At 48.7% G+C, this 27,229-nt stretch overlaps 1 protein-coding gene across 1 annotated transcript in view; it reads left to right on the top strand.

The window, feature by feature from the left end:
- PTH2R (parathyroid hormone 2 receptor) overlaps window positions 1-27,229 on the top strand; it is a 314,768-nt gene that overhangs the window by 122,913 nt on the left and 164,626 nt on the right. Inside the window, exon 7 of the mRNA XM_066577651.1 lies at window positions 1,060-1,213. Within this exon, the coding sequence (XP_066433748.1) occupies window positions 1,060-1,213 (154 nt within the window). The remainder of the gene's footprint in view (window positions 1-1,059; window positions 1,214-27,229) is intronic.

Below are 27,229 nucleotides of genomic sequence, written 5' to 3' on the forward strand. Positions count from 1 at the left end.
TACCACTTGGGGATAAAATTAACCGATAATCAATAGGGATGAGCGAGTATACTCGCTAAAGCACTACTCGTCCGAGTAATGTGCTATAGACGAGTATCTCCCTGCTCGTCCCTGAAGATTCGGGAGCCGCCGCGGAGCGGAGAGCGGCAGGGGAGAGCGGGGAGGAACGGAGGGGAGATCTCTCTCTCCCTCTCTCCTGCCCACTCTCCCATGCTCCCCACCGCGACTCACCTGTCAGCCGCAGCGGTCCCCGAATCCTTAAGGACGAGCAGGGAGATACTCGTCTAAAGCACATTAATCGGACGAGTAGTGCTTTAGCGAGTATACTCGCTCATCCCTAATAATCAACATAAACTTTAATGAAACTTCTGTCTTACAGACACGACTTTACCACGCAGATTTTCCCCAAGTATACCTGTCCACCCGCCTAAACCGGGCAACAATCCCCTATTAACAATACGGCGACACCTAAAGGGAGGGAGGGTGGGACGCTGCTTTCTTCTGCCGAAGATGGCCCTTCCATCCCTGCCGGTCCCAGATATCTCCTCTGCTCAGATCCAACAGCTGCTGTCAGGCCATCTGCCTGGCAACCGGGTTAACCAATTCACAGTGGGCATCAGTCCCTTTATCACCAGGCAGACTTCGACCCTCTACAGCCCCCTTGACCCAGCAACGATCTTTCTACACTAAGCCTATAATCCTCCCTAACAAACAGTACCCAGACATCCATCTTACCGGCTCCCTGATTCCATGTGGCTTTCACTCCCAAATGTCTTTCAAGTCTTACATGAGAAGCATAGTATGCATTGGTAGTCTAAGACACTACACGCTGCTCTGACTGGTCAGCACTGCTCGTGCGGGCGGCACTGGTCAATGACAGTAGGTGTAGTGTCCTATACTAATGATGAATACTATACACAATGTACACCATGTAGTCAGAGAAGCAGTGCGGCCATCTTTGTTTTTCTTTAATGACTCTCCCAGCTGTGTGTTACTGTTCTCCTTTACATTTGGTGATAAGACGTTTACTACCGGTATGATTTCTTCATCTCTTTACAGGTTGGATGCAAGATCGCTGTCGTGATGTTCATTTACTTCTTGGCAACAAATTACTACTGGATCCTGGTGGAAGGGCTCTACCTGCACAGCCTGATATTTGTGGCCTTCTTTTCAGACACCAAATACTTATGGGGCTTTACACTGATTGGCTGGGGTAAGTCACCTCTACTCTTCAGGTTATCCCATAAGGGCAGCTGCACCCACCACCGGAGGGAATCATCTGTGGTTATACGTATGGATGTCAAGCTGAATTTGGGATTTAACAGTTTCTGTTGTGTGTTGTTTCTTTTTATGCCAGTTTATTCCTAGTAACATAGTATGTTGGGCCGAATGAAGACAATGTCCATCTAGTTCAGCCTGTTTTAACTTCTTCCTTGTTGGTCCAGAGGAAGGAAATTCCTTCCTGACTCCATAACGGCATCCAAAGTAATCCCTGGATCAACATTTGAGTTCAACAACCCGCTGGTCACCTAATGTCTAGATCCTGTAATATCATAGCGCTTTAGAAAGACATCTAGTCCCTCTTAAACTCCTCTATGGATTTTGCCATCAACACGTCCTCAGGCAGAGAGTTCCACAGTCTCACTACTCTTACACTAAAGAACCCCGTTCTGTGTTGATGATGAAACCTGCTTTCTATGTAGTGGCCCAGAACACCATCCTGGTCCCCTCCATAAATGTCATACATGTTTTGTCCTATGTGAATGCTCTGTGCAAAGCTGGTCTTGTCATTGTCAGTGAGTGTGTTGCATAGCTGTGGCGCTTGAGAGGTTAACTCTAATAAAATCATTGCCTGCATGTAAAAGTATCAGTCTGTCATATCATGCGGTGCATCAGAAGGTATAAATGTGAGTGTTTGAGAGTGGGAAAGGAGCCCATCTTCAGGAGTTCTGAGATACATCTTGCCTGCTACAGAGTGCTAACACAGAGCCACATGAAAAAGCACATTGAGAGGAAGAGGAGCAACATCCCGTAGTGTTTGTAGTGTGGATGTGAGAGGAGTGAGCCCCTGCAACAGACAGAGAGAGAGCGTACTACCTAAGTTCCTAAATAGATACATGTTCACACCACAGGTTTTTCTTGTGCGGCTGTCCATACTTAGGATCACCGCACAGAGGTACTTTATTGTGACACCCACGCATCTGCCTTGCGGGGTGTTTATTGGCTAGGCCTTCTTTAGTAATTGTCTGCCAGAGTGTCTGTGAAGTGACCCCCTACCCCACTTCCTCCTCTGGAGTGCTCCTAATCCAGGACCAGTGACATACAGATAACCTGAAATGTAGGGCCGTATTCAACCTACCTACCTTTGAGCTAAAGCTTAGTCTTTTCCTAACATGAATTGTACCTGTTGTTAAAGTTTATTCTTTCAAGTAAAAGTTATTCTGGGCACTAACCGTTCCTAGGGACCCGAGGTACTATACACAAGTCTCCGTGTTCATTTTCTCTGCCGCATATGTGTGTGGAAACGGTGGCGTCACGAGTGATTTGTAATACTACTCCTCCGTTTATTGGCCTTCCCTATCATTGGGGTGTCAAAGCTGGCCTGCGATCCTGCTCTGGCCTTGGCTACATGTCATCCCTCTTGGACCAGAGCCTGGTAAGTGGGCCACCCAAGATGACGCCCATTATATGTTAATGCTCTCCTCTGTGACTCACTCCCACGAAGTAACTCCCGCCAAAGTTGCTTGGCACCAAAAAGACAACGACCTGGCTTGGTGCAAAATACGGGGGGGGGGGGGGGGGGCGGAGAATACCCCTACTTCACGCCTGGTCTACAAGGAAATGTTGATCACTCCAGGAACCCTACAGCCGTCACGGAGGCTTCCTAAACCCGCAGAGGATGCCACGTTATTACCGGCTATCCCGTATCTGGATCTACAGTGACCCAGACGAGTGCCGCTGCTGTGGCCACTAGTGAGGGAAGAGCCACCACTCCCTTGGATAGTGGTCCACAAGGACAACCAGTTGTCCTGGGCACTCATAACCCCGGTGTTGCATCCCCTCATATGGGATTTTGAGGACCCTGATAATAAGACCTACCCCAGTTTTCGGGGAAGGCTTGCAATATAAAGCCTCCCCAGAAAATAAGACCTAGCTAACCTGCATAAAAAAAAACCCAATACTCACCTGGTCTGCGGCATCCCGATAGTACCTGTACATTGTCATTTTTATTTCCGTGGTGTTCTGTTTAATTCCTCTCATTTTATGTTGTTTTGCGGTTTTATCTTCGTCTGCACATGGCTGCCAGGTGAGGCAGTTTCATCTCATTTTATATTGTGATATGGCTATTATGCATTTTTTTGGAAACATGTCTATTTTTTGTCCTGTAGGACTTTCTATTTAGATACTTTTTATTATTATCATTTTTTCTCATTTCTTTCTCCTTTCAGTTGTTTTTATTTGATTCCATGGCTGTAATTTAGCATTTCTGTTTTGGTGCCTCACTCTGTGTTTTATTGTTCAATCTGTTTATTAAAGGGGTTGTCCCGCGCCGAAACGTTTTTTTGTTTTTTTTTCAATAGCCCCCCCGTACGGCATGAGACAAACCCGATGCAGGGGTTAAAAAAGAAAAACGGATAGTGCTTACCTGAATCCCCGCGCTCCGGTGACTTCTTACTTACCTGGTGAAGATGGCCGCCGGGATCTTCACCCTCGGTGGACCGCAGGGCTTCTGTGCGGTCCATTGCCGATTCCAGCCTCCTGATTGGCTGGAATTGGCACGTGACGGGGCGGAGCTACGAGGAGCTGCTCTCCGGCACGAGCGGCACCATTCAGAAAAGAAGAAGACCGGACTGCGCAAGCGCGTCTAATCCGGCGATTAGACGCTGAAAATTAGACAGCACCATGGAGACGAGGACGCTAGCAACGGAGCAGGTAAGTGAATAACTTCTGTATGGCTCATAATTAATGCGCGATGTATATTACAAAGTGCATTAATATGGCCATACAGAAGTGTATACCCCCACTTGCTTTCGCGGGACAACCCCTTTAAGGTTTATTTAGGGTTTTAAGAGACAAGCAAATATATCAGCAGGACCTCAAAAATATAATGAGTAGCATACATAATGGCTACACCGTTATAACGTCCTCATCCTGCAGGACAGAGTATGATAAACCATCAAAAGCAAGTTTACGTTTATCTTCTCACCTGTCTAGCTCCCTATTGCATTCAGGTAAACCGATAAAAGTAAGCTATGTCCCTGCAGGTGTCTCTACACAAACAACAGATACAATATTCTCTGCCCTTTCATAAAAAAATTCAATATATAAGATAAAAGAACTCAAAAGTCACTGGTTATTACTGAGGGAACAACCAGAGGGGGGAGGGGGAACATATGGGGAAAAATAATTCAAATATAGTAAGTAAATAGACAGTAATGTAAGGGAAGGAGGGATAGATATTGATGTAGGGATCAGACAAAGGAGTATTATATGGGACCGTGGGAAAGGATAAGACACGAGGAGAGGGGGACGACGAGTAGAACTACACCAGACTATATCCGACAGATGTTCTTGATCCAGACCCAATTTCCTCACAGGCTCCTTCTACGCTGTGTTCTGTATTAATCTTTTTTCTTTTACTCCAACCTTATTCTTCATCTGCCATTGTCTATTTTAATATGTAATCCAGCTAAACTGATGAAGGGGGTCTAACCTCGAAACGTGTATTTTAATGCTGGTTGTTTAAATCATCCGCAAAGCAGAAGTTGAAGCTAATTGTTCTAGTAATTTGATTGCCTTTGGAGCGCTGCACCAAACCACCAGTTTTTAGGTCTCCGTTCACCCACACCCACTTATGTAGAGCAGAGTATCTGGTTCGCAGCACCTAACTAATAACTTGGACACCATATCCTCTTTAAGACTACCTGGCCAGATGAGCTTTGTCCTCCATGCAGCAGTGTCTTGTGGAGCTACATGAATCATTCTCCTTCTGGCTCTCTCTCCACTCCTCTAAAAAGCTGCTGTCAGTACATATGCGCTTCCCTCCCCCCTGCAACAAAATAATTGGTTCTGGGTCTGTATTTATGTACTGAGCTTGGTTCTGGTGCTGTATTTATATTAGGAGGCTGGTTAGTGCTGTATTTATATTATGAGCTTGGTGCTGGTGCTGTATTTATGTACTGAGCTTGGTTCTGGTGCTGTATTTATATTAGGAGGCTGGTTAGTGCTGTATTTATATTATGAGCTTGTTTCTGGTGATGTATGTATGTACTGTGCTTGTTTCTGGTGCTGTATTTATGTTATGAGCTTGGTTCTGGTGCTGTATTTAAGTTATGAGCTTGTTTCTGGTGATGTATTTATGTTAGGAGGTTGGTTAGTGCAGTATTTATATTATGAGCTTGGTTCTGGTGATGTATTTACTCACTAAGGTGTTCTGGTGTGGGTATGCTGCTATCTGCTGGTCTCTGCACAAGCAAAATGCAAGCAGACTGCCTCTCAGTGTAATATATAATGACATGTTACACTTTTTTAACACGAATCATCAGATCATGGGGGAAAAAATCTCACATGTGAATTACTGCATTCACTTTAATTGGTCTAAGTTATGTCAGTTGGAAACTTGCACATTATACTTGCGTGTGTGAATAGTCTCTTAGGCTGCCTGTCCACGGGTGATGATCTGCTTGTGATAAATCGCCCGCGGACCACGCTCTGTAAAGCTTTCCATAGGATTACTATGGAAAGCGCAGCCTTGGCGTCCACAAGTGGAGAATCATAGTGATTCTCTGCTCGCGGGATTTCAATTGCGGCATGCTGCGATTGCCGAGATTCTCCACGGTGAGCCTATCTATTAGATAGCCTAATCTCAGAAACCTGTCAGTGCTCCCCCCTCCTCCCCCACGGCGGAGTATAGCAAGCGATATTCCGCCTTAGCCGTGGACCTGGGGCTTATTCTGCAACAATCCTAATGTCATTGGACACAACATTATTTACTGCACTTTTTGCTATTTTTTGCAGTCATTAGTGGTGTAATATTTTTTGGCTTCACATGGTGTATTACACACTATGACTTATGCACTTTATTATCATATTCTTGAGTATACTGGTTAATTTTTCACAATATATGTTATATCACCATTAGAGATGAGCGAGCACCAAAATGCTCGGGTGCTCGTTACTCGGGACGAAATTTTCGCGATGCTCAAGGGTTCGTTTCGAGTAACGAACCCCATTGAAGTTAATGGGCGACCCGAGCATTTTTGTATATCGCCGATGCTCGCTAAGGTTTCCATTTTTGAAAATCTGGGCAATTCAAGAAAGTGATGGGAACGACACAGAAACGGATAGGGCAGGCGAGGGGCTACATGTTGGGCTGCATCTCAAGTTCCCAGGTCCCACTAGTAAGCCACAATAGCGGCAAGAGTGCCCCCCCCTCCCAACAATTTTTACTTCTGAAAAGCCCTCTTTAGCAATGCATACCTTAGCTAAGCACCACACTAGCTACAACAAAGCACAATCACTGCCTGCATGACACTCCGCTGCCACTTCTCCTGGGTTACATGCTGCCCAACCCCCCCCCCCCCCCTGCACGACTCAGTGTCCACAGCGCACACCAAATTGTCCCTGCGCAGCCTTCAGCTGCACTCATGCCACACCACCCTCATGTCTATTTATAAGTGTGTCTGCCAGAGGAAAAGCAGGCACACACTGCAGAGGGTTGGCACGGCTAGGCAGCGACCCTCTTTAAAAGGGGCAGGGCGATAGCCCACAATGCTGTACAGAAGCAATGAGAAATCCAATCCTGTGCCACCTCCATCTGGAGCTGCACACGTGGGCATAGCAATGGGGAACCTATGTGCCACACACTATTCATTCTGTCAAGGTGTCTGCATGCCCCAGTCAGACCGCGTTTTTTTATAAATAGTCACAGGCAGGTACAACTCCGCAATGGGAATTCCGTGTGCACCCACAGCATGGGTGGCTCCCTGGAACCCACTGGCGGTACATAAATATATCCCATTGCATTACCCATCACAGCTGAGGTAATGTCATGTTAAATGCAGGTGGGCTTCGGCCCACACTGCATGCCCCAGTCAGACTGGGGTTCTTTAGAAGTAGACACATGCAGTTACAACTCCCTGTGGACCGACATCATGGGTGGCTCCCTGGAACCCACCGGCGGTACATAAATATATCCCATTGCAGTGCCCAGCATAGCTGAGGTAACGTCAGCTTTAATGCAGGTGGGCTAAAAATTACTAGGATTACAATGTAGGCGAGGGCCCACAAAAATTGGTGTACCAACAGTACTAATGTACGTCAGAAAAATTGCCCATGCCCAACCAAGAGGGCAGGTGAAACCCATTAATCACTTTGGTTAATGGGGCTTAATTTGTAACTAGGCCTGGAGGCAGCCCAGTTAAAATAAAAATTGGTTCAGGTGCAAGTTTCAATGCTTTATTCAATTGAGAATTGAAACGTATAAACATTGTTTACAAAAGTTATATGACTGAGCCTTGTGGGCCTAAGAAACATTGCCCGTTAGGCGTGATTACGTGAGGTTTCAGGAGGAGGAGCAGGAGGAGGAGGAGGAATATTATACACAGATTGATGAAGCTAAAAGGTCCCCGTTTTTGATGGTGATAGAGAACAATGCTTCCATCCACGAGTGCAGCCTACGTATTGTTTAGGTATCGCTGCTGTCCGCTGGTGGAGAAGAAAAGTCTTTGTTCATCTTTATGAGTGTAAGCCTGTCGGCACTGTCGGTTGACAGGCGGGTACGCTTATCCGTGATGATTCCCCCAGCCGCACTAAACACCCTCTCTGACAAGATGCTAGCCGCAGGACAAACAAGCACCTCCAGGGCATAGAGCGTGAGTTCAGACCACGTGCCCAGCTTCGACACCCAGTAGTTGTAGGTGGCAGAGGCGTCACGGAGGACGGTCGTGCGATCGGCTACGTACTCCCTCACCATCCTTTTACAGTGCTCCCGCCAACTCAGCCTTGACTGGGGAGCGGTGACACAGTCTTGCTGGGGAGCCAGAAAGCTGTCAAAGGCCTTAGAGAGTGTTCCTCTGCCTGTGCTGTGCATGCTGCCTGATCTCCGCGCCTCCCCTGCTACCTGGCCCTCGGAACTGCGCCTTCTGCCACTAGCGCTGTTGGATGGGAATTTTACCATCAGCTTGTCCGCCAGGGTCCTGTGGTATAGCATCATTCTCGAACCCCTTTCCTCTTCGGGTATGAGAGTGGAAAGGTTCTCCTTATACCGTGGGTCGAGCAGTGTGTACACCCAGCAATCCGTAGTGGCCAGAATGCGTGTAATGCGAGGGCCACGAGAAAGGCATCCTAACATGAAGTCAGCCATGTGTGCCAGGGTACCTGTACGCAACACATGGCTGTCCTCACTAGAAAGATCACGTTCAGGATCCTCCTCCTCTTCAGGCCATACACGCTGAAAGGATGACAGGCAAGCAGCATGGGTACCCTCAGCAGTGGGCCAAGCTGTCTCTTCCCCATCCTCCTCATGCTCCTCCGCCTCCTCCTCAACGCGCTGAGATATAGACAGGAGGGTGCTCTGACTATCCAGCGACATACTGTCTTCCCCCGCCTCCGTTTCCGAGTGCAAAGCGTCTGCCTTTATGCTTTGCAGTGAACTTCTCAAGAGGCATAGCAGAGGAATGGTGACGCTAATGATTGCAGCATCGCCGCTCACCACCTTTCCGAGCAGGTCTGACAAGCGTGGGTAGCTTTTCAGAAAGCGCTGAACCACCAAATTAAAGACGTGGGCCAGGCATGGCACGTGCGTGAGGCTGCCGAGCTGCAGAGCCGCCACCAGGTTACGGCCGTTGTCACACACGACCATGCCCGGTTGGAGGCTCAGCGGCGCAAGCCAGCAATCGGTCTGCTCTGTCAGACCCTGCAGCAGTTCGTGGGCCGTGTGCCTCTTCTCTCCTAAGCTGAGTAGTTTCAGCACGGCCTCCTGACGCTTGCCCACCGCTGTGCTGCCACGCCGCGCGACACCGACTGCTGGCGACGTGCTGCTGCTGACACATCTTGATTGCGAGACAGAGGTTGCGTAGGAGGAGGAGGGTGGTTTAGTGGAGGTGGCATACACCGCCGCAGATACCACCACCGAGCTGGGGCCCGCAATTCTGGGGGTGGGTAGGACGTGAGCGGTCCCAAGCTCTGACTCTGTCCCAGCCTCCACTAAATTCACCCAATGTGCCGTCAGGGAGATATAGTGGCCCTGCCCGCCTGTGCTTGTCCACGTGTCCATTGTTAAGTGGACATTGGCAGTAACCGCGTTGGTGAGGGCGTGTACAATGTTGCGGGAGACGTGGTCGTGCAGGGCTGGGACGGCACATCGGGAAAAGTAGTGGCGACTGGGAACCGAGTAGCGCGGGGCTGCCGCCGCCATCATGCTTTTGAAAGCCTCCGTTTCCACAAGCCTATACGGCAGCATCTGCAGGCTGATCAATTTGGCTATGTGCACGTTTAACGCTTGAGCGTGCGGGTGCGTGGCGGTGTACTTGTGCTTGCGCTCAAACACTTGCGCTAGCGACGGCTGGACGGTGCGCTGAGAGACATTGCTGGATGGGGCCGAGGACAGCGGAGGTGAGGGTGTGGGTGCAGGCCAGGAGACGGTAGTGCCTGTGTCCTGAGAGGGGGGTTGGATCTCAGTGGCAGGTTGGGGCACAGGGGGAGAGGCAGCGGTGCAAACCGGAGGCGGTGAACGGCCTTCGTCCCACCTTGTGGGGTGCTTGGCCATCATATGTCTGCGCATGCTGGTGGTGGTGAGGCTGGTGGTGTTGGCTTCCCGGCTGATCTTGGCGCGACAAAGGTTGCACACCACTGTTCGGCGGCCTCTGCAGGGTGGCATGGCGCGAGGGGGTGCTTTGGGAAACAGTTGGTGGATTATTCAGTCTGGCCCTGCCTCTACCCCTGGCCACCGCACTGGCTCTTCCAACCCGCCCTGCTGCTGCACTTGCCTCCCCCTCTGAAGACCTGTCCTCAGTAGGCTTAGCAAACCAGGTGGGGTTAGTCACCTCATCGTCCTGCTGATCTTCCTCCGAATCCTCTGTGCGCTCCTCCCTCGGACTTACTCCAATTACTACTACCTGACTGATAGACAACTGTGTCTCATCGTCATCGTCCTCTTCACCCACTGAAAGCTCTTGAGACAGTTGCCGGAAGTCCCCAGCCTCATCCCCTGGACCCCGGGAACTTTCCAAAGGTTGGGCATCAGTCACGACAAACTCCTCCGGTGGGAGAGGAACCATTGCTGCCCATTCTGGGCAGGGGCCTGGGAACAGTTCCTGGGAGTCTGCCTGCTCCTCAGAATGTGTCATTGTAATGGAGTGAGGAGGCTGGGAGGAAGGAGGAGCAGCAGCCAGAGGATTCAGAGTTGCAGCAGTGGATGGCGCAGAACTCTGTGTGGTCGATAGATTGCTGCGGAATAAGTTGGCGCTATACAAATAAAGATTATTATTATTATTATTGCTGGATGCACTTTCTGCCATCCACGACAGGACCTGCTCACGCTGCGCATTTTCTAATAAAGGTCTACCGCGTGGACCCATGAATTGTGAGATGAATGTGGGGACGCCAGAAACGTGCCTTTCTCCTAATCCCGCAGCAGTCGGCTGCGATACACCTGGATCAGGAGCTCGGCCTGTGCCCACACCCTGACTTGGGCCTCCGCGTCCTCGCTCGCGTCCACGTCCTCTAGGCCTACCCCTCAGCATGGTGTATTACCAGTAGTGCAGAAACAGAACGCTGTAATTAAATGTGCCGCTTATTGGCCTGTGGTTGGAGGCTGACTTCGCTTACGGAACGCACAGCAAAGCCAGGAAAGAATTTTGCGCAAGCCTGCTGTAACACTTAGCTGGCTGCGTATTAATTAGGACTACTACCCCCAGCAGAGACGCAGTACACTCAGGACGGTCACAGGCAGCTCAAATATATTTTTTTAGCCCAAATTTTTTTGGAAAAGCCTACTGCCTATATAGACAGTATATGTCTTTCACGTTTTTCACTGTCCCTGCCTCAGCACTACTGGCCCTATACTATGTAAAATTACTGCAGTGCAGACTGTTTCCCTCTGGACAGGATGACAGCAATGATGTAACGGGCAACGCAGAGCCAGGAAAGAATTTTGTGCAAGCCTGCTGTAACACTTAGCTGGCTGCATATTAATTAGGACTACTACCCCCAGCAGGGCGCAGTACAGTCAGGACGGTCACAGGCAGCCCAAATAGATTTTTTTGTCCCAAATTGTTTGGGAAAAGCCCACTGCCTATATAGACAGAATATGTCTTTCACGTTTTTCACTGTCCCTGCCTCAGCACTAGTGGCCCTATAGTAAGTAAAATTACTGCAGTGCAGACTGTTTCCCTCTGGACAGGATGACAGCGGTGATGTAACGGGCAACGCAGAGCCAGGAAAGAATTTTGCGCAAGCCTGCTGTAACACTTAGCTGTCTGCGTATTAATTAGGACTACTACCCCCAGCAGAGACGCAGTACACTCAGGACGGTCACAGGCAGCCCAAATATATTTTTTTAGCCCACATTTTTTTGGAAAAGCCCACTGCCTATATAGACAGTATATGTCTTTCACGTTTTTCACTGTCCCTGCCTCCGCACTACTGGCCCTATACTATGTAAAATTACTGCAGACTGAGGACGCAATGCTCTGCACGGCCGATATACAGGAAAAAAAAAAAGGTGCAACACTGCAAAAAGCAGCCTCAACAGTACTGCACACGGTCAGATGTGGCCCTAAGAAGGACCTTGGGGTTCTTGAAGCCTAAAATCGCTCCTAACGCTCTCCCTATAGCAGCTCCAGCACCAGCAGCACTTTCCCTGATCTCTGTCAGAATGCATCTGTGGCGAGCCGCGGGAGGGGCCGATTTATATACTCGGGTGACACCTGATCTCGCCAGCCACTCACTGCAGGGGGGTGGTATAGGGCTTGAACGTCGCAGGGGGAAGTTGTAATGCCTTCCCTGTCTTCCTATTGGCCAGAAAAGCGCGCTAACGTCTCAGAGATGAAAGTGAAAGTAACTCGAACATCGCGTGGTGCTCGCCTCTAGTAACGAGCATCTCGAACACGCTAATACTCGAACGAGTATCAAGCTCGGACGAGTACGTTCGCTCATCTCTAATCACCATCTCTGTGCTGCTGTAAGGATCCCTATTTATAAGATGTGTCTGGTTTGTTGTTTGTGTTTCTAATTTCCTTCTTTCCTGGTTTAGGAGTAATAAAGTATTCATGATGGGGGGGGGGCTTCATGCTGTGTGGGGCTTTGTTCTCTTTTTGCAATGTACTAAATGTGTGAATTACAGCATTATCAGCATACAGGCGACGGAGTGACAAGCACTTTGCTCTTTTGAAAGTAAATAAAATAATTACTGCTGGTTCATAGATGAGAATTAGCTGCTGGTGACAAGTGCGCTAGTGGGGTGAGAGGAGTGAAATGACGATAAAGGAATTCTAGTTCATTAACATCAGCGCAGAATACCTAATGTGATGATATTGTGATGGCAAGTGCAATTAAATGGGGGATTTCTCTAAGCAAAGTTGACTTCATGTTCTATCAACTATATATAGGAAACAATGTCATACAAATAGCTGCCTTTTTGTAAAAATACTTAAAGAAGTTGTGCCTTGATAGTAAGCAATGTTTTGTCGTTAGGTAATAACTTTCTAACATGGCAGAACCTCTCTAACTTTTCAAACTTTCTGCATCCCTATAGATTCCAATTACTTCTGGGCTGTGTTTGCAATTCACTTTTTCATAATTCCATATTACAATATTTGGTAAACTTACAAAAACCAAAACCAGGAAGTATCAATCTGCGCATGCACAGAAGCAGAAAGTATCAATCTGTCTATGCACAGAACCAGGAAGTATCAATCTGCGCATGCACAGAACCACGAAGCCAGTAAGTATTAATCTGCGCATGCACAGACCCAGGAAACCAGGAAGGATCAATCTGCACATGCACAGAACCAGGAAGCCAGGAAGTATCAATCTGCGCATGCTCAGAACAAGGAAACTAGCAAGTATCACTATGTGCATGCACAGAACCAGGAAACCAGGAAGTATCAATCTACACATGCACAGAACCAGGAAGCCAGGAAGTATCAATCTGCCCATGCACAGAACCAGGAAGTATCAATCTGTCCATGCACAGAAACAGGAAACTAGGAAGTATCTCTCTGCCCATGCATGGAACCAGGAAACTAGGAAGGATGACTCTGCCCCATGCATGGAACCAGGAAAGTAGGAAGGATCACTCTGTGCATGCACGGAACCAGGAAAGTTGGAAAGATCACTCTGCGCATGCACAGAACCAGGAAGCCAGGAAGTATCAATCTGCCCATGCACAGAAACAGGAAGCTAGGAAGTATCTCTCTGCCCATGTGCGGAACCAGGAAACCAAGAAGTATCAATCTGTCCATGCACAGAAACAGGAAACCAAGAAGTATCAATCTGTCCATGCACAGAAACAGGAAACTAGGAAGTATCAATCTGCGCATGCACAGAAAAAGGAAGCTAGGAAGTATCTCTCTGCCAATGCATGGAACCAGGAAACCAGGAAGTATCAATCTGCCCATGCACGGAACCAAGAAAGTAGGAAGGATCACTCTGTGCATGCACGGAACCAGGAAAGTAGGAAGGATCACTCTGCGCATGCACAGAACCAGGAAGCCAGGAAGTATCAATCTGCCCATGCACAGAAACAGGAAGCTAGGAAGTATCTCTCTGCCCATGCACGGAACCAGAAAACCAGGAAGTATCAATCTGCCCATGCACAGAACCAGGAAACTAGGAAGGATCACTATGCGCATGCACAGAACCAGGAAACTAGGAAGGATCACTAAGCGCATGCACAGAACCAGGAAACCAGGAAGTATCAATCTGCCCATGCACAGAAACAGGAAGCTAGAAAGTATTTATCTGCCCATGCACGGAACTAGGAAACTAGGAAGGATCTCGCTGCGCATGCACTGAACAACCATTGTGCTCAATGCTATGCAGTGAGAGGATGCAAACACAGAAGCTGCCAATGCTTCAGCACTAATTTCCAGTGCCGCTGGTGAATGTTTGCAATGGATTTACAAATCGTTACGACATAAAGTCACTGGCAAGCTTCTAATTTTGGACAAAAATGTTGCAATGGTGTTTGTATAATTCGGTTCGTCGAAGATACCCCCGAGTTCCTGAAAAAACTAGTCCATGGACTGCAGGCAGGGGGACCCCGAGGGAATGGAAAAAGCCCAGGTCTGGGCAGAGCCCCGTAGCAGGGACATGATCAGCCCGACCCTCTGAGCCTCCGACCCGGAAGAACGGGGGCGCATCCGAAAAAACAAGCGACACGCCTGTTGGAAAACAAAAAATCTGTTTCTCTCCCCCGAAAACCCCTCGGGAAGAGGGCACTTGGGTTCTGGACTGGTTGAGGCGTCCGGCCCCTGCGACAACCCCCACTGCTCCTGGGCTGCCATGCGAGCGGACAAATCCTGGACCACCGGCACCAGGGCTTGCAGCTGGTTCGCAAGGGAGCTGATCACCTCCATGTAAAACAGTTTTAAGGGCCAGTTATTATGTTACGGCACTCTGACCCCCGAGCGCCAGGTGGGGTGCCCTGAACTTCCCGCACCCCACTGTCCCTGCCTACTTGCCTCGGCCCTGGCTAACCCCAGGCGGACAACTGGACGGCGGTCCCTACCCTGGCTAGGGACCTGGCGACTGCACAAGATGGATCTGACTAATAGGGGGACAGAGTGCCGACAGAAAAGCAGATGGAAATGACCAACAGAAACTACAGAGCAAAGCAAAGCTGGAGATGGGAGCTGACAAGCAAGCTAGGGACTGGCTGAGACTAGCTGCAGACAGGACTAGCTATATGCTGACAGAACCAATAACTGGCAGTGAGCTCAGGACACTGCCAGCCTTATAACTGCAAGACTCCGCCCTGGGGGCAGAGAGTGGGAGGAGCCAGCTCCCCCACTACTGCACAAGAGAGGTGGAGGAGTGCGGGCGGCGCCCTACGGGCAGACACGCCCGCGCCACCGCACACCAGCGGGAGAGCCTCGACGTCAGAGCTCCAGGACGCCGGAGCGGCGCGCGCTGACCGCGGGACCCTGCGCCACCCTGCATGGTAACACTGATATATTTATACATAGTTATTAGAGTGCCCCTTGTTACAGTCATGGGTATAATAGATGATGGGAGAGATCTCTGTATTGTCCCCTGATATATCTATACATAGTTATTAGAGCGCCCCCCTGTTACAGTCCTGGACATAATAGATGATGGGAAATCTCTGTATTTTCCGCTGATATATCTGTACATAGTTAATAGAGCACCCCCTTGTTACAGTCCTGGATATAATAGATGATGGGAAATCTCTGTACTGACCCCTGATATATTTATACATAGTTATTAGAGCGCCCCCTTGTTACAGTCCTAGGTATAATAGATGATAGGAGAGATCTCTGTACTGAGCCCTGATATATCTATACATGGTTATTAGAGCGCTCCCTTGTTACAGTCCTGGGTATAATAGATGATGGGAGAGATCTCTGTACTGACTCCTGATATATTATACATAGTTATTAGAGCGCCCCCTTGTTACAGTCCTGGGTATAAATGATGCCAGGTGAGATCTCTGCACTGACCCCTGATATATCTATACCTAGTTATTAGCGCGCCTCCTTGTTACAGTCTTGGGTATAATAAATGATGGAGAGATCTCTATATTGTCCCCTGATATATTTATACATGGTCATTAGCTTACCCCTCAGACGTCTTTTTTCTAAACTAAACAACCCCAATTTTGATAACCTCTCTTGGTATTGTAGTCCGCCCATTCCATTTATTACTTTAGTTGCCCCCTTTGTACCTGCTCAAGCTCTGATATGTCCTTCTTGAGTACCGCTGCCCAAAACTTTACACAATATTCCATGTGTGGTCTGACCGGTGATTTGTAAAGAGGAAGAACAATGTTCTCATCATGCGCTCCTAGACCTCTTTTGAGGTACGCTGGAACTGTATAAGTATAGTATACCTGTAGTGCATTCTTTAACACCTAAGTAGACAAGCCTTCCATGTGCGCCACTATTTGTGCAGTACAGTCATCAATCTCAGCCCCGGCACACAGAGGCCAGAGGTTCACAGAGCCCGTTGAGGACAGCTACACAGCTTTGGTGATTATTGCACTTGGCTTCATTCCATTGTACTGTGATTTGAAGGGCTGTGCAGAATAAAGCGCATACAGGATTCCATTACTAAGAAGTTACAATCCTGATAAATCAGACTATGGTCCTCCTTGACATGCCCAGCCAACTCTATGTTAATTCGCATGCTAAATCACTGATGTCTTGAGTATAGAAGGGTTCTCGGAAATGTGTTAATAGAACATATTCCATATGGGACTGTCATATCTCTGTAGAGTATGTGAAGAGCGATCAGCTTTGTTTGTTGCACAGAGGATCCCTGCGTCCAAGAATGCCAAGAATGACTTAAAACTTGTATTCTTTATTGGAAAAAAAACTTTAAAATGTCGATTACTAGACACCCCCTAGACCATAAGTTATCATAGGCATTTTGGATGAGGTCTTTAATCATGGCATAGAAAGATGTGGGGCTTCCTTAAATAGAAGAAGAGAAGGAAACAGAGCAGCCGTAAAACACCCAGAAATCCATCCTGTAGAATCATAAAACTATCGGATTAAAGCAAAGAACAATGCGAAACCAAATCCATAGTGCAGGAATCCATCCTGTCTGATGATGGGCCCCTGGTGTGTGTGTCTCCAGTGTAAATATCGGCTTTCTTCTGTAATCAGTGCTCCTCCAAGGCTACAACAGTCTTTCAATGCCCAGAAAAGCCTGTGTACTTTTATGGAGATGTCCAGGGACCGTAGAAGTTTAAATTTCACCTACATGATTAACATCAGATGTCTTTTTATCCTGGTTTTGAGTGGACACGAAGCAGCGCAGGCGTGCCGTATATTACAGGTAGTACATATTATTAACCCTTTAAGGACCAAGCGCGGTAAATATATGACGCTTGGTCTTGGGCTTTAACCCCTGTCAATAGCAGATGTACGGCATGGGATTAAAGCGTATGCTGCTGCCAACAAGCAGTAGCAGGTTGGATTCCTCGGGTGTTAGTCACAGCTGAGAACCCGGAGGAGAAGGGAGATGTGCTTTTTTAGCGCTATGTACTAAATCATGAAAGTGGAAGTATAACTTCCACTATGCAACCCAGCGATCATGTGACTGCCAGCAGCACCCTGTTACAGCAGAGCTGCAGGGTCCGTGCAGACCCTGATCAACTCTGCCAGTGACTATTGTCACTAGAGGGGGATGTTTTTTCCTGCAACTGGGGCTCTGGTATTATTGTAACTTGACGCCACTGGAAGCTAGGGGTTTGACAGGGCTTGGATGGAGGAACGCCCCTGTCACACCCCTAGCTCCCCATTGGGTCAATGCTGGAAGGTCCTAGCAACGTGTGGATTGCTTTTTGGCTGCCCTGCAGGCCTAGGGTGAGGGTGAGTTTCCCTGATAGGCTTACATGAGTAGCTTTAAATGCTGGCATGTTACCACTGTAACATGGCAGCATTGACATCTAATAATGTAAGCCTAACAAGAAAATTAACCCTCACCCTAAGCCTGCAGGGCAGGCAAAAGCAATCCACATGCTGCAGCCATCAGTCTCACCAGAGGAGCCGTACCCCGTTGCACGTGGAGGGTAACACGGCCACCGTCTTTCTGCTCTGTCCCACACGGCATGTCACTGCTTGGTCCATTGCCGATGAGATGTGCTTGGTTCCGGACGGCATTTAAGCCATGCATTCCAGCCGGGATTTCTTGCATGTATTCTGCCTGGCCGCCGGCTCACACCTCTGTCCTGCCCCGCAGCCTCTGTGCTGGGTCCCAGCAGGCGGCCGTCAGCTCCGTGGCGGACGCCGCCTCTGTGCTCCATGACCCACACTCCCCCCCCAATACAGCTCCCAATGCTGCCGCAGTCCGCAGGACGGCACATCGGCCATTAAGGGCGGGGGGAGTGCTTGTGGGCTGCCGCCATCACTAATGCTGCTTTACACCGTTTTGCTCTCCCTGCTGCCGATACCACGCTGTGTTTCTACACTGAGGGGGGGTTCTTCCTTCTGGGGCATCGGCAGGGAAGCCCTTGCAGCTGTGGTTGCGTGGCTGCAGTGGGGACCGCTGTATGGCTTTTCAATAAATCCTTCGAGCAGGGAACGGTGCTTTTCAAGACATCGTTAGTAGCCTTCCAGGACCTGCAGCCCAACCAACTCTGCAGCCAACCACATACAGGGGGCGTCACTTCCTGTCAATCTTGCCTCCACCAGGACTTTCTGGTGGCGTCAAGATACAATAATACCTGGGGCTCCTATGGATTCCCTAGCTACAGTGGTAAAGTGTGTTGTGAAAAAAAAGACCATGTGAATGACCCTCAGACTTGTTATATGATGTCATGGGGGTCACAGATGATAAAAAGAATAGTTACAAAAATAAGTTTTAAAAAATCACAGAACTAAATAAAAATAATAACATAAAAAAGAAAATGACTAAAACCAACTAAAACCGTGGCTGTATGCACCCTGGAATCCCAAACTAATCATATTATATATTAAAAAGGCTGAAACAAAATGAGGAACTCGGTCCCATACTTTATTTTAGTGTAAATTTATAAAAACAACAACTATTAGGCCTCATTCAGATGAGCATTTTTTTGCGCATAAATAGCCGTGAAAAAAGACCGCCTCTATTAGAACCAATGGTTCCCTATTGAAGTGTTCACATGAATGATTTTTAGATGCGCAAAATACGCGCACCTGAAAAAGATAGGACAGGCGCGGCTACAGTGCCCGCATCTAAGGTGCGTGCTGCGAGAAAAGATAGGACCTGACCTATACCTGTGTGTTTTGCACAGGAGTTCCTATTGACTATTTATGCGGGGGGGAAAAACGCTTGTCTGAATGAGGCCTAAATGTTAAAAAAAATCATTTTTTTTAGCTTTTTACTTCCAATAAAACAAAAAAAACGGGGAAAAAAATAACCCTATATGACACGGAAAAAACAAAATGCAGCAAAAGTAATTTTGGTAGCTGAAGAAAAAAAAATAGGGCAGTAAATCGACCACATGGGTAAAATGCCTAAAAGGTGTCCGGTCCTTAAGGGGTTAAGCAGATAACGCTGGAAGTGCTACAATTCCTACAATCTTGCATCTTCTATGTTTTCTGCAGGACATATAAAGCTATAGATTTGTAGACAAACTGAGAAGCTTTGCAGACTTTGGACCGCGTGTCCTTCCTGCTGTTCTGCCACGATTCCCGAGACACGTAGGTCGTTCACAACCGGCGGCGCGCCAGCATCCATGATTTAAAGGGGTTGTCCCGCGCCGAAACGTTTTTTTTTTTTTTTCAACAGCCCCCCCGTTCGGCGCGAGACAAACCCGATGCAGGGACTTAAAAAAAAAAACGCACAGCGCTTACCTGAATCCCCGCGCTCCGGTGACTTCTTACTTACCGGCTGAAGATGGCCGCCGGGATCTTCTCCCTCGGTGGACCGCAGGGCTTCTGTGCGGTCCATTGCCGATTCCAGCCTCCTGATTGGCTGGAATCGGCACGTGACGGGGCGGAGCTACACGGAGCCGCTCTCCGGCACGAGCGGCCCCATTCAGATGAGAAGAAGACCGGACTGCACAAGCGCGTCTAATCGGGCGATTAGACGCTGAAGATTAGACGGCACCATGGAGACGGGGACGCCAGCAACGGAACAGGTAAGTGAATAACTTCTGTATGGCTCATAATTAATGCACAATGTACATTACAAAGTGCATTAATATGGCCATACAGAAGTGTATAACCCCACTTGCTTTCGCGGGACAACCCCTTTGACGTTTTTACAATGCATGCTTTAGGCCGTTGACCATGCTGGATGGCTTTTGCATTTTCTCGCTGTCTTGTTTTTGTGTAAGTAGATTGTGGGGTCCCGATGAGTCCTGAATAGTTCCCCCCGCCCAGGTTCCCCTGATTACGTAGCGTGCGCAGGTCCCGAGCACGGTGGTTATGCCTTTCAGTAGACGCATGGGCCCATATTTTCATGCATCTTATATATATATAAAATTGAATGTATGTCTGTGTGCGTGTTTGTCTGTCTGTCTGTTTGACCTTTATGCGCTACTACACCATTCATCCGATCGCCATGAAACTTTGGGAAGTTGTTGAGTACACTCCTGGGAAGATTATAGGCATAGTACAACTATCCTACGATAAATGGCGAGCATCGTCGATAGTTACGCCCCCCCCCCCCCACGTAGATCGTTCGATTTCCATCGTTGCCACTAATTCTCTCACTTCCCGATGTCGCAGAAACAGGAAATTTGGCAGGAGCATTGATTATGTTATAAATAGGAAAAGGTAATGGGTCCCAACTCGATTATTCAATTCTATGCGCCAAAGAATTAGCGTCCAAATTTTACGTACGGAATCTAATTTTCTCGCTTCTCAATGTCATGGAAACTTGAAATTTGGCACGAGCATTGATTATGTCATAAATAGGAAAAGCTAATGGGTCCCAACTCGATTATTCAATTCTATGCGCCAAACAATTAGCGTCCAAATTTTACGTACGGAATCTAATTCTCTCACTTCCTGATATATATAAATGAATGTCTGTCTGTCTGTCTGTCCTTTATGCATTACTACACCATTCATCCAATCGCCATGAGACTTTGGGAAGTTGTTGAGTACACTCCTGGGAAGATTATAGGCATAGTACAATTATCCTACGATAGGTGGCGCGCGTGCGAGCGTCATCGACAGTTATGCCCCCCAGACAAAGACATCTCAAGCACAAAAACAAAAGGCATTACGAGAAACGGGATGCGTGTTCAACTAGAAAATGATGCATCCGCCGAACGTTTCGCAAGACAATTGCTGCATATTGAGAATGCTGAGGTAAGATGAAAGCTGTGCTGTGATTGGTTGCTATTTCTTATACTGTTGAGGTAACATGAAAGCTGTGCTGTGATTGGTTGCTATTTCTTATACTGCTGAGGCAACATGAAAGCTGTGCTGTGATTGGTTATTTCTTATACTGCTGAGGTAACATGAAAGCTGTGCTGTGATTGGTTGCTATTTCTTATACTGCTGAGGTAACATGAAAGCTATGCTGTGATTCGTTGTTATATATTATACCACTGAGGTAACATGAAAGCTGCGCTGTGATTGGTTGCTATATATAATACCGCAGAGGTAACATGAAAGCTGCGCTGTGATTGGTTGCTATTTTTTATATTGCTGAGGCAGAATAAAAGTTGCGCTGTGATTGGTTGTTATTTCTCTTACTGCTGAGGTAACATGAAAGCTGCGCTGTGATTGGTTGTTATATTTTATACTGCTAAGGTAACATGAAAGCTGCGCTGTGATTGGTTGTTATATATTATACCACTGAGGTAACATGAAAGCTGCGCTGTGATTGGTTGTTATCTAGATATATAAAAACGAATGAATGTATGTCTGTCTTCGCAGCAACGCGCGACGGGTAAGCTAGTCATATAATAAAACCTAGATCTTACATCTCAGATCCTATACTCAGCGCCAGATACCGCACCGCATGGAATATGGTGTCATACGACCTCCTACACATTATATTACAGGGTAAATGTGTGAGCGCTGATGCAGTAATGCCAATTATCAGATACCTGGACAGTCGGCTGGCACAGTTATCTGGCTCGGCTTACTATTAGCTTCAGATAATGTTATTTTCCTCCTCCTTCCCCTGTTATTCCCTGGTGCCGCTCCATTAACTGTCTTGGCTTTGCTTTAATTCTCCAACGTCAAAGCTGCCGAGTTCCATCGCTTGATACTTTGTTTCTATAATTGTTAGGAAGTGTGAAAACTGTCACACATGATCAAACTCTGCCGGTTATTTGCAAATAAATATCAACATTGTTAATAGACAAAATTAAACTGCTTCAGCAAAAGCCACTTTGGTCAGATCCCCTAATGAGCTGAGAATCGCTGGCGAAGTTCCCAATTAAATACACAGCCCTGTTCCTTCACAATCATGTAATTGGATAATTAAAGAGAGGATGTTACTAAAACTCTGCAGGCGTGGGTGCAAGGATGTGGAGGAGTAAAACATCCTAATAGCAAACTGGATGAATACTAACAAATACTTCCTACTACTAATTCTTGCTGGTGGTTATTAGTTTATTTGAATGGAAAGTAACTTTGCACACAACTTCTGCTCATCTAGCAGCCCTTATGTGTCATCAATCTTGTATTTTACTGTCATTATCACTTTTTTTCTGTGTTTGCACTGAAAATCCAGTGTGAAGTGGTCTCCCTCCCAGCACTGCCTGTTGTTAGGTATTTAGCTTCTCTAGTAACAAGGGCACGGGGATGCTGCTAGTTACTATGAAGGATCGAGCCTAGGTTGAGGGTGGGGTGGTTTCCTATCCATGAGGGGGGCTAGATTATGCTACGGCCAGACACTCAGAAGGTGGCATGATGGAAGTAGGCTCTGTCTGAGCCACAGCAGATGCCTTCCAGGGAGTCATCTTGGCCATAAGAGGAAAGAAAGTCATCACTGACTCATGCCAGGAGTCAGGCCAGTATAACATGTTTCATTGTTGATGGCTGGTCTCTTTAAGCCCAGGACATTGTAGGTGGCTGGGAGCTTAGTTTTGATGACACTTAGTATACTGCTGGTCGCCAGACACCCTTGCTGCTCACAACTTTTATTAACAGGAACTGTAAATGGTTATAATAGTCTACTGATGGTAGTATCAAAGATATTGCATCAGCAACAATGTAAAGCCAGGTTTGGCTAAAGTTCTTCCAACGACAAAGTTAAGGTCGTCTACTGTAGTCTTGTTACAGTCTCTCATCCAAAGGCGATTTCATTACTGAAGCGCAGCCGCACTGATTATCTAAAGTTAGGGTTCAAAGGTTGTTATACTCACACACCTTGTTTCCTGCCCATAAGGCTGCTTGGTTCTAGTAGCCCATTGGGTCCAGATTAGAGATGAGCGAGCGCACTCGTTCGAGCTTGATGCTTGTTCGAGTATTAGGGTGTTCAAGACATTCGTTACTCGAGACGAACACCACGCTGCACTAGACTCAATTACATTTCCTTCCCTGAGAACTTTGCACCCTTTTCTGGCCAATAGAAACACAGGGAAGGCATTACAACTTCCTCCTGTGATGTTCCAGCCCTATCCCACCCCCCTGCAGTGAGTGGCTGGCGAGATCAAGTGACCGCCGAGTATTTAAATCAGCCCCGCCCGCGGCTCGCCACAGACACATGCTAAGAGAGATCAGGGACAGTGCTGCTGCTGCTATAGGGACAGTGTTAGCGTCTTCAAGAACCACAACGGCCCTTCTTAGGGCCACAGCTCACCTAGTGCATTACTGTTGTGGCTGCTGTGAGCAGTTTTGCACATTTTTTTTTTAATGTATATCGGGCGTGCAGGCTGTAGGGTTCTCAGGCTGCAGTCTGTACTTGAGTATAGGGGCAGTATTGGTCAAGCAGGGACAGTGGTAGTGTAGAATCCTGTCTACAAGAACCCCAACGGTTCTTCTTAGGGCAACCCGCGACCGTGTGCATTTAACTCCGTGGTTGCTGGGAGTTGTAGTACCTGAAGTGGGTGCTGTGATCACTTTTGCAGCAATTTTTTTTTTTATGTATATCGGGTGTGCAGGCTGTAGCGTTCTCAGGCTGCAGTCTGTACTTGAGTATAGGGGCAGTATTGGTCAGGCAGGGACAGTGGTAGTGTAGAATCCTGTCTACAAGTACCCCAACGGTTCTTCTCAGGGCAACCTGCGACCGTGTGCATTTAACTCCGTGGTTGCTGGGAGTTGTAGTACCTCTGCATTGCACAGCCTAGCCTGCGTGCAGCCTTCATTTAAACATATTTCTGTCCGCACTTTGCATTGCCTCACTGCAGTGTGCCTCTAAGTGTACGCCAAGAAACCACACATTTTCTACAACGCTCTGTTGTACGTGTGCTGTCTCAGATGTTCACGGTCTGCCCGACGCCCATAGATTGAAAGTGCAATACACACTGCCTAGCCTCAGCCTGCATTGCAGAGTAAAATAAGGAGATTTTGAAAAAAATTCCTTTTTACGGCTAACGGTTACCCAGTACATGTGCCTGCGTGGCCTGTGGGACTTCACATCCATCCAAATTACATAGCCTTCCTTATAATTTATCTCTGGCTTCATTTTGCGTTATATTACCGCTGGCAGCCACCAACTGCGCGGCAATAATTCAAAAACATTTTTACACCGCTCTGTCTCTGCTCGATTCTTAATCTAGCATGCTGAGGGGTAGGGGTAGGGGCAGAGGACGTGGATGCGGTCGAGGACGCGGAGTACCAAGTGAGGGTATGGGCATAGGACGAGTTCCTGGTCCAGGTGAATCGCAGCCGGCTGCTGCGGGAGCAGGAGAGAGGACAGTTTCTGGGGTCCCCAGCTTCATATCGCAATTTTTGGGTCCACTTCGAAGACCTTTATTAAAAAATGAGCAGTGTGAGCAGGTCCTATCGTGGATGGCAGAAAGTGCATCCAGCAATCTATCGACCACCCAGTCTTCTACGCCGTCCACTGCTGCAATTCTGAATCCTCTAGCTGCTGCTCCTCCTTCCTCCCAGCCTCCTCACTCCATGAAAATGACACATTCTGAGGAGCAGGCAGACTCCCAGGACCTATTCTCGGGCCCCTGCCCAGATTGGGCAGCAATGGTTCCCCTCCCACCGGAGGAGTTTGTCGTGACTGATGCCCAACCTTTGGAAAGTTCCCGGGGTCCGGGGGATGAGGCTGGGGACTTCCGGCAACTGTCTCAAGAGCTTTCAGTGGGTGAGGAGGACGATGACGATGAGACACAGTTGTCTATCAGTGAGGTAATAGTAAGGGCAGTAAGTCCGAGGGAGGAGCACACGAGGATTCGGAGGAAGAGCCGCTGGACGATGAGGTGACTGACCCCACCTGGTGTGATAAGCCAACTGAGGAACGGTCTTCAGAGGGGGAGGCAATTGCAGCCGCAGGACAGGTTGGAAGAGGCAGTGGGGTGGCCAGGGGTAGAGGCAGGGCGCGAGCGAATAATCCACCAGCTGTTTCCCAAAGCACCCCCTCGCGCCAAGCTACCGTGCAGAGGCCTAGTTGCTCTAAGGTGTGGCAGTTTTTCACGGAGACGCCGGACGACCGACGAACAGTGGTGTGCAACCTTTGCCGCGCCAAGATCAGCCGGGGATCCACCACCACCAGCCTCACCACCACCAGCATGCGCAGGCATATGATGGCCAAGCACCCCACAAGGTGGGACGAAGGCCGTTCACCGCCTCCAGCTTGCGCCACTGCCTCTCCCCCTGAGCCCCAACCTGCCACTAAGATCCAACCCCCCTCTCAGGACACAGGCACGACCGTCTCCTGGCCTGGACCCACACCCTCACCTCCGCTGTCCTCGGCCCCATCCAGCAATGTCTCTCAACGCAGCGTCCAGCTGTCGCTAAGAGAATCGTTGGAGTGAAAGCGCAAATATGCCACCACGCACCCGCACGCTCAAGCTTTAAATGTCCACATAGCCAAATTGATCAGCCTGGAGATGCTCCCCTACAGGCTGGTGGAAACTGAGGCGTTCAAAAACATGATGGCGGCGGCAGCCACGCGCTACTCTGTCCCCAGTCGCCACTATTTTTCATGGTGTGCCGTCCCAGCCCTGCACGACCACGCCTCACGCAACATTGTACGTGCCCTCACCAACTCGGTTACTGCCTAGGTCCACTTAACAACGGACACGTGGACAAGCACAGGCAGGCAGGGCCACTATATCTCCCTGATGGCATATTGGGTGAATTTAGTGGAGGCTGGGACCGAGTCAGAGCCTGGGACCGCTCATGTACTACCCACCCCCAGAATTGCGGGCCCCAGATCGGTGCTGGTATCTGCAGCGGTGTATGCCACCTCCACTAAACCTTCCTCCTCCTCCTCCTCCAACGCAACCTCTACCTCGCAATCAAGACTTGTCACCAGCAGCACGTCGCCAGCAGTCGGTGTCGCGCGGCGCGGTAGCACAGCGGTGGGCAAGCGTCAGCAGGCCGTGCTGAAACTACTCAGCTTAGGAGAGAAGAGGCACACGGCCCACAAACTGTTGCACGGTCTGACAGAGCAGACCGACCGCTGGCTTTCACCACTGAGCCTCCAACCGGGCATGGTCGTGTGTGACAACGGCCGTAACTTGGTGGCGGCTCTGCAGCTCGGTAGCCTCACGCACATGCCATGCCTGGCCCACGTCTTTAATTTGGTGGTTCAGCGGTTTCTGAAAAGCTACCCACACTTCTCAGACCTGCTCGGAAAGGTGCGCCGGCTCAGCGCACATTTCCGCAAGTCCAAGACGGACGCTGCCACCCTGCGGACCCTGCAACATCGGTTTAATCTGCCAGTGCACCGACTGCTGTGCGACGTGCCCACACGGTGGAACTCTACGCTCCACATGTTGGCCAGGCTCTATGAGCAGCGTAGAGCTATAGTGGAATACCAACTCCAACATGGGCAATCATTAGCATCACCATTCCCCTGCTATGCCTGTTGAGAAGTTCCCTGCAAAGCATAAAGGCTGATGCTTTGCGGATGGAAATGGAGGCGGGGGAAGACAGTATGTCGCTGGATAGTCAGAGCACCATCATGTCTATATCTCAGCGCGTGGAGGAGGAGGAGGGGGAGGAGCCTGAGGAGGAAGAGACAGCTGGGCCCACTGCAGAGGGTACCCATGCTGCTTGCCTCTCATCCATTCAGCGTGTATGGCCTGAGGAGGAGGAGGAGGAGGAGGAGGATACTCAAAGTGATCTTCCTAGTGAGGACAGCCATATGTTGCGTACAGGTACCCTGGCACACATGGCTGACTTTATGTTAGCATGCCTTTCTCGTGACCCTCACGTTAGACGCATTCTGGCCACTACGGATTACTGGGTGTACACACTGCTTGACCCACGGTATAAGGAGAACCTTTCCACTCTCATTCCCGAAGAGGAAAGGGGTTTGAGAGTGATGCAATACCACAGGGCCCTGGTGGACAAACTGATGGTAAACTTCCTATCTGACAGCGCTAGTGGCAGAAGGCGCAGTTCCGAGGGCCAAGTAGAAGGGGAGGCGCAGAGATCAGGCAGCATGTTCAGCTCAGGCAGTG

This window comes from Eleutherodactylus coqui, chromosome 8 (assembly GCF_035609145.1).
Source record: "Eleutherodactylus coqui strain aEleCoq1 chromosome 8, aEleCoq1.hap1, whole genome shotgun sequence".
Taxonomy (NCBI): Eukaryota; Metazoa; Chordata; class Amphibia; order Anura; family Eleutherodactylidae; genus Eleutherodactylus; species Eleutherodactylus coqui.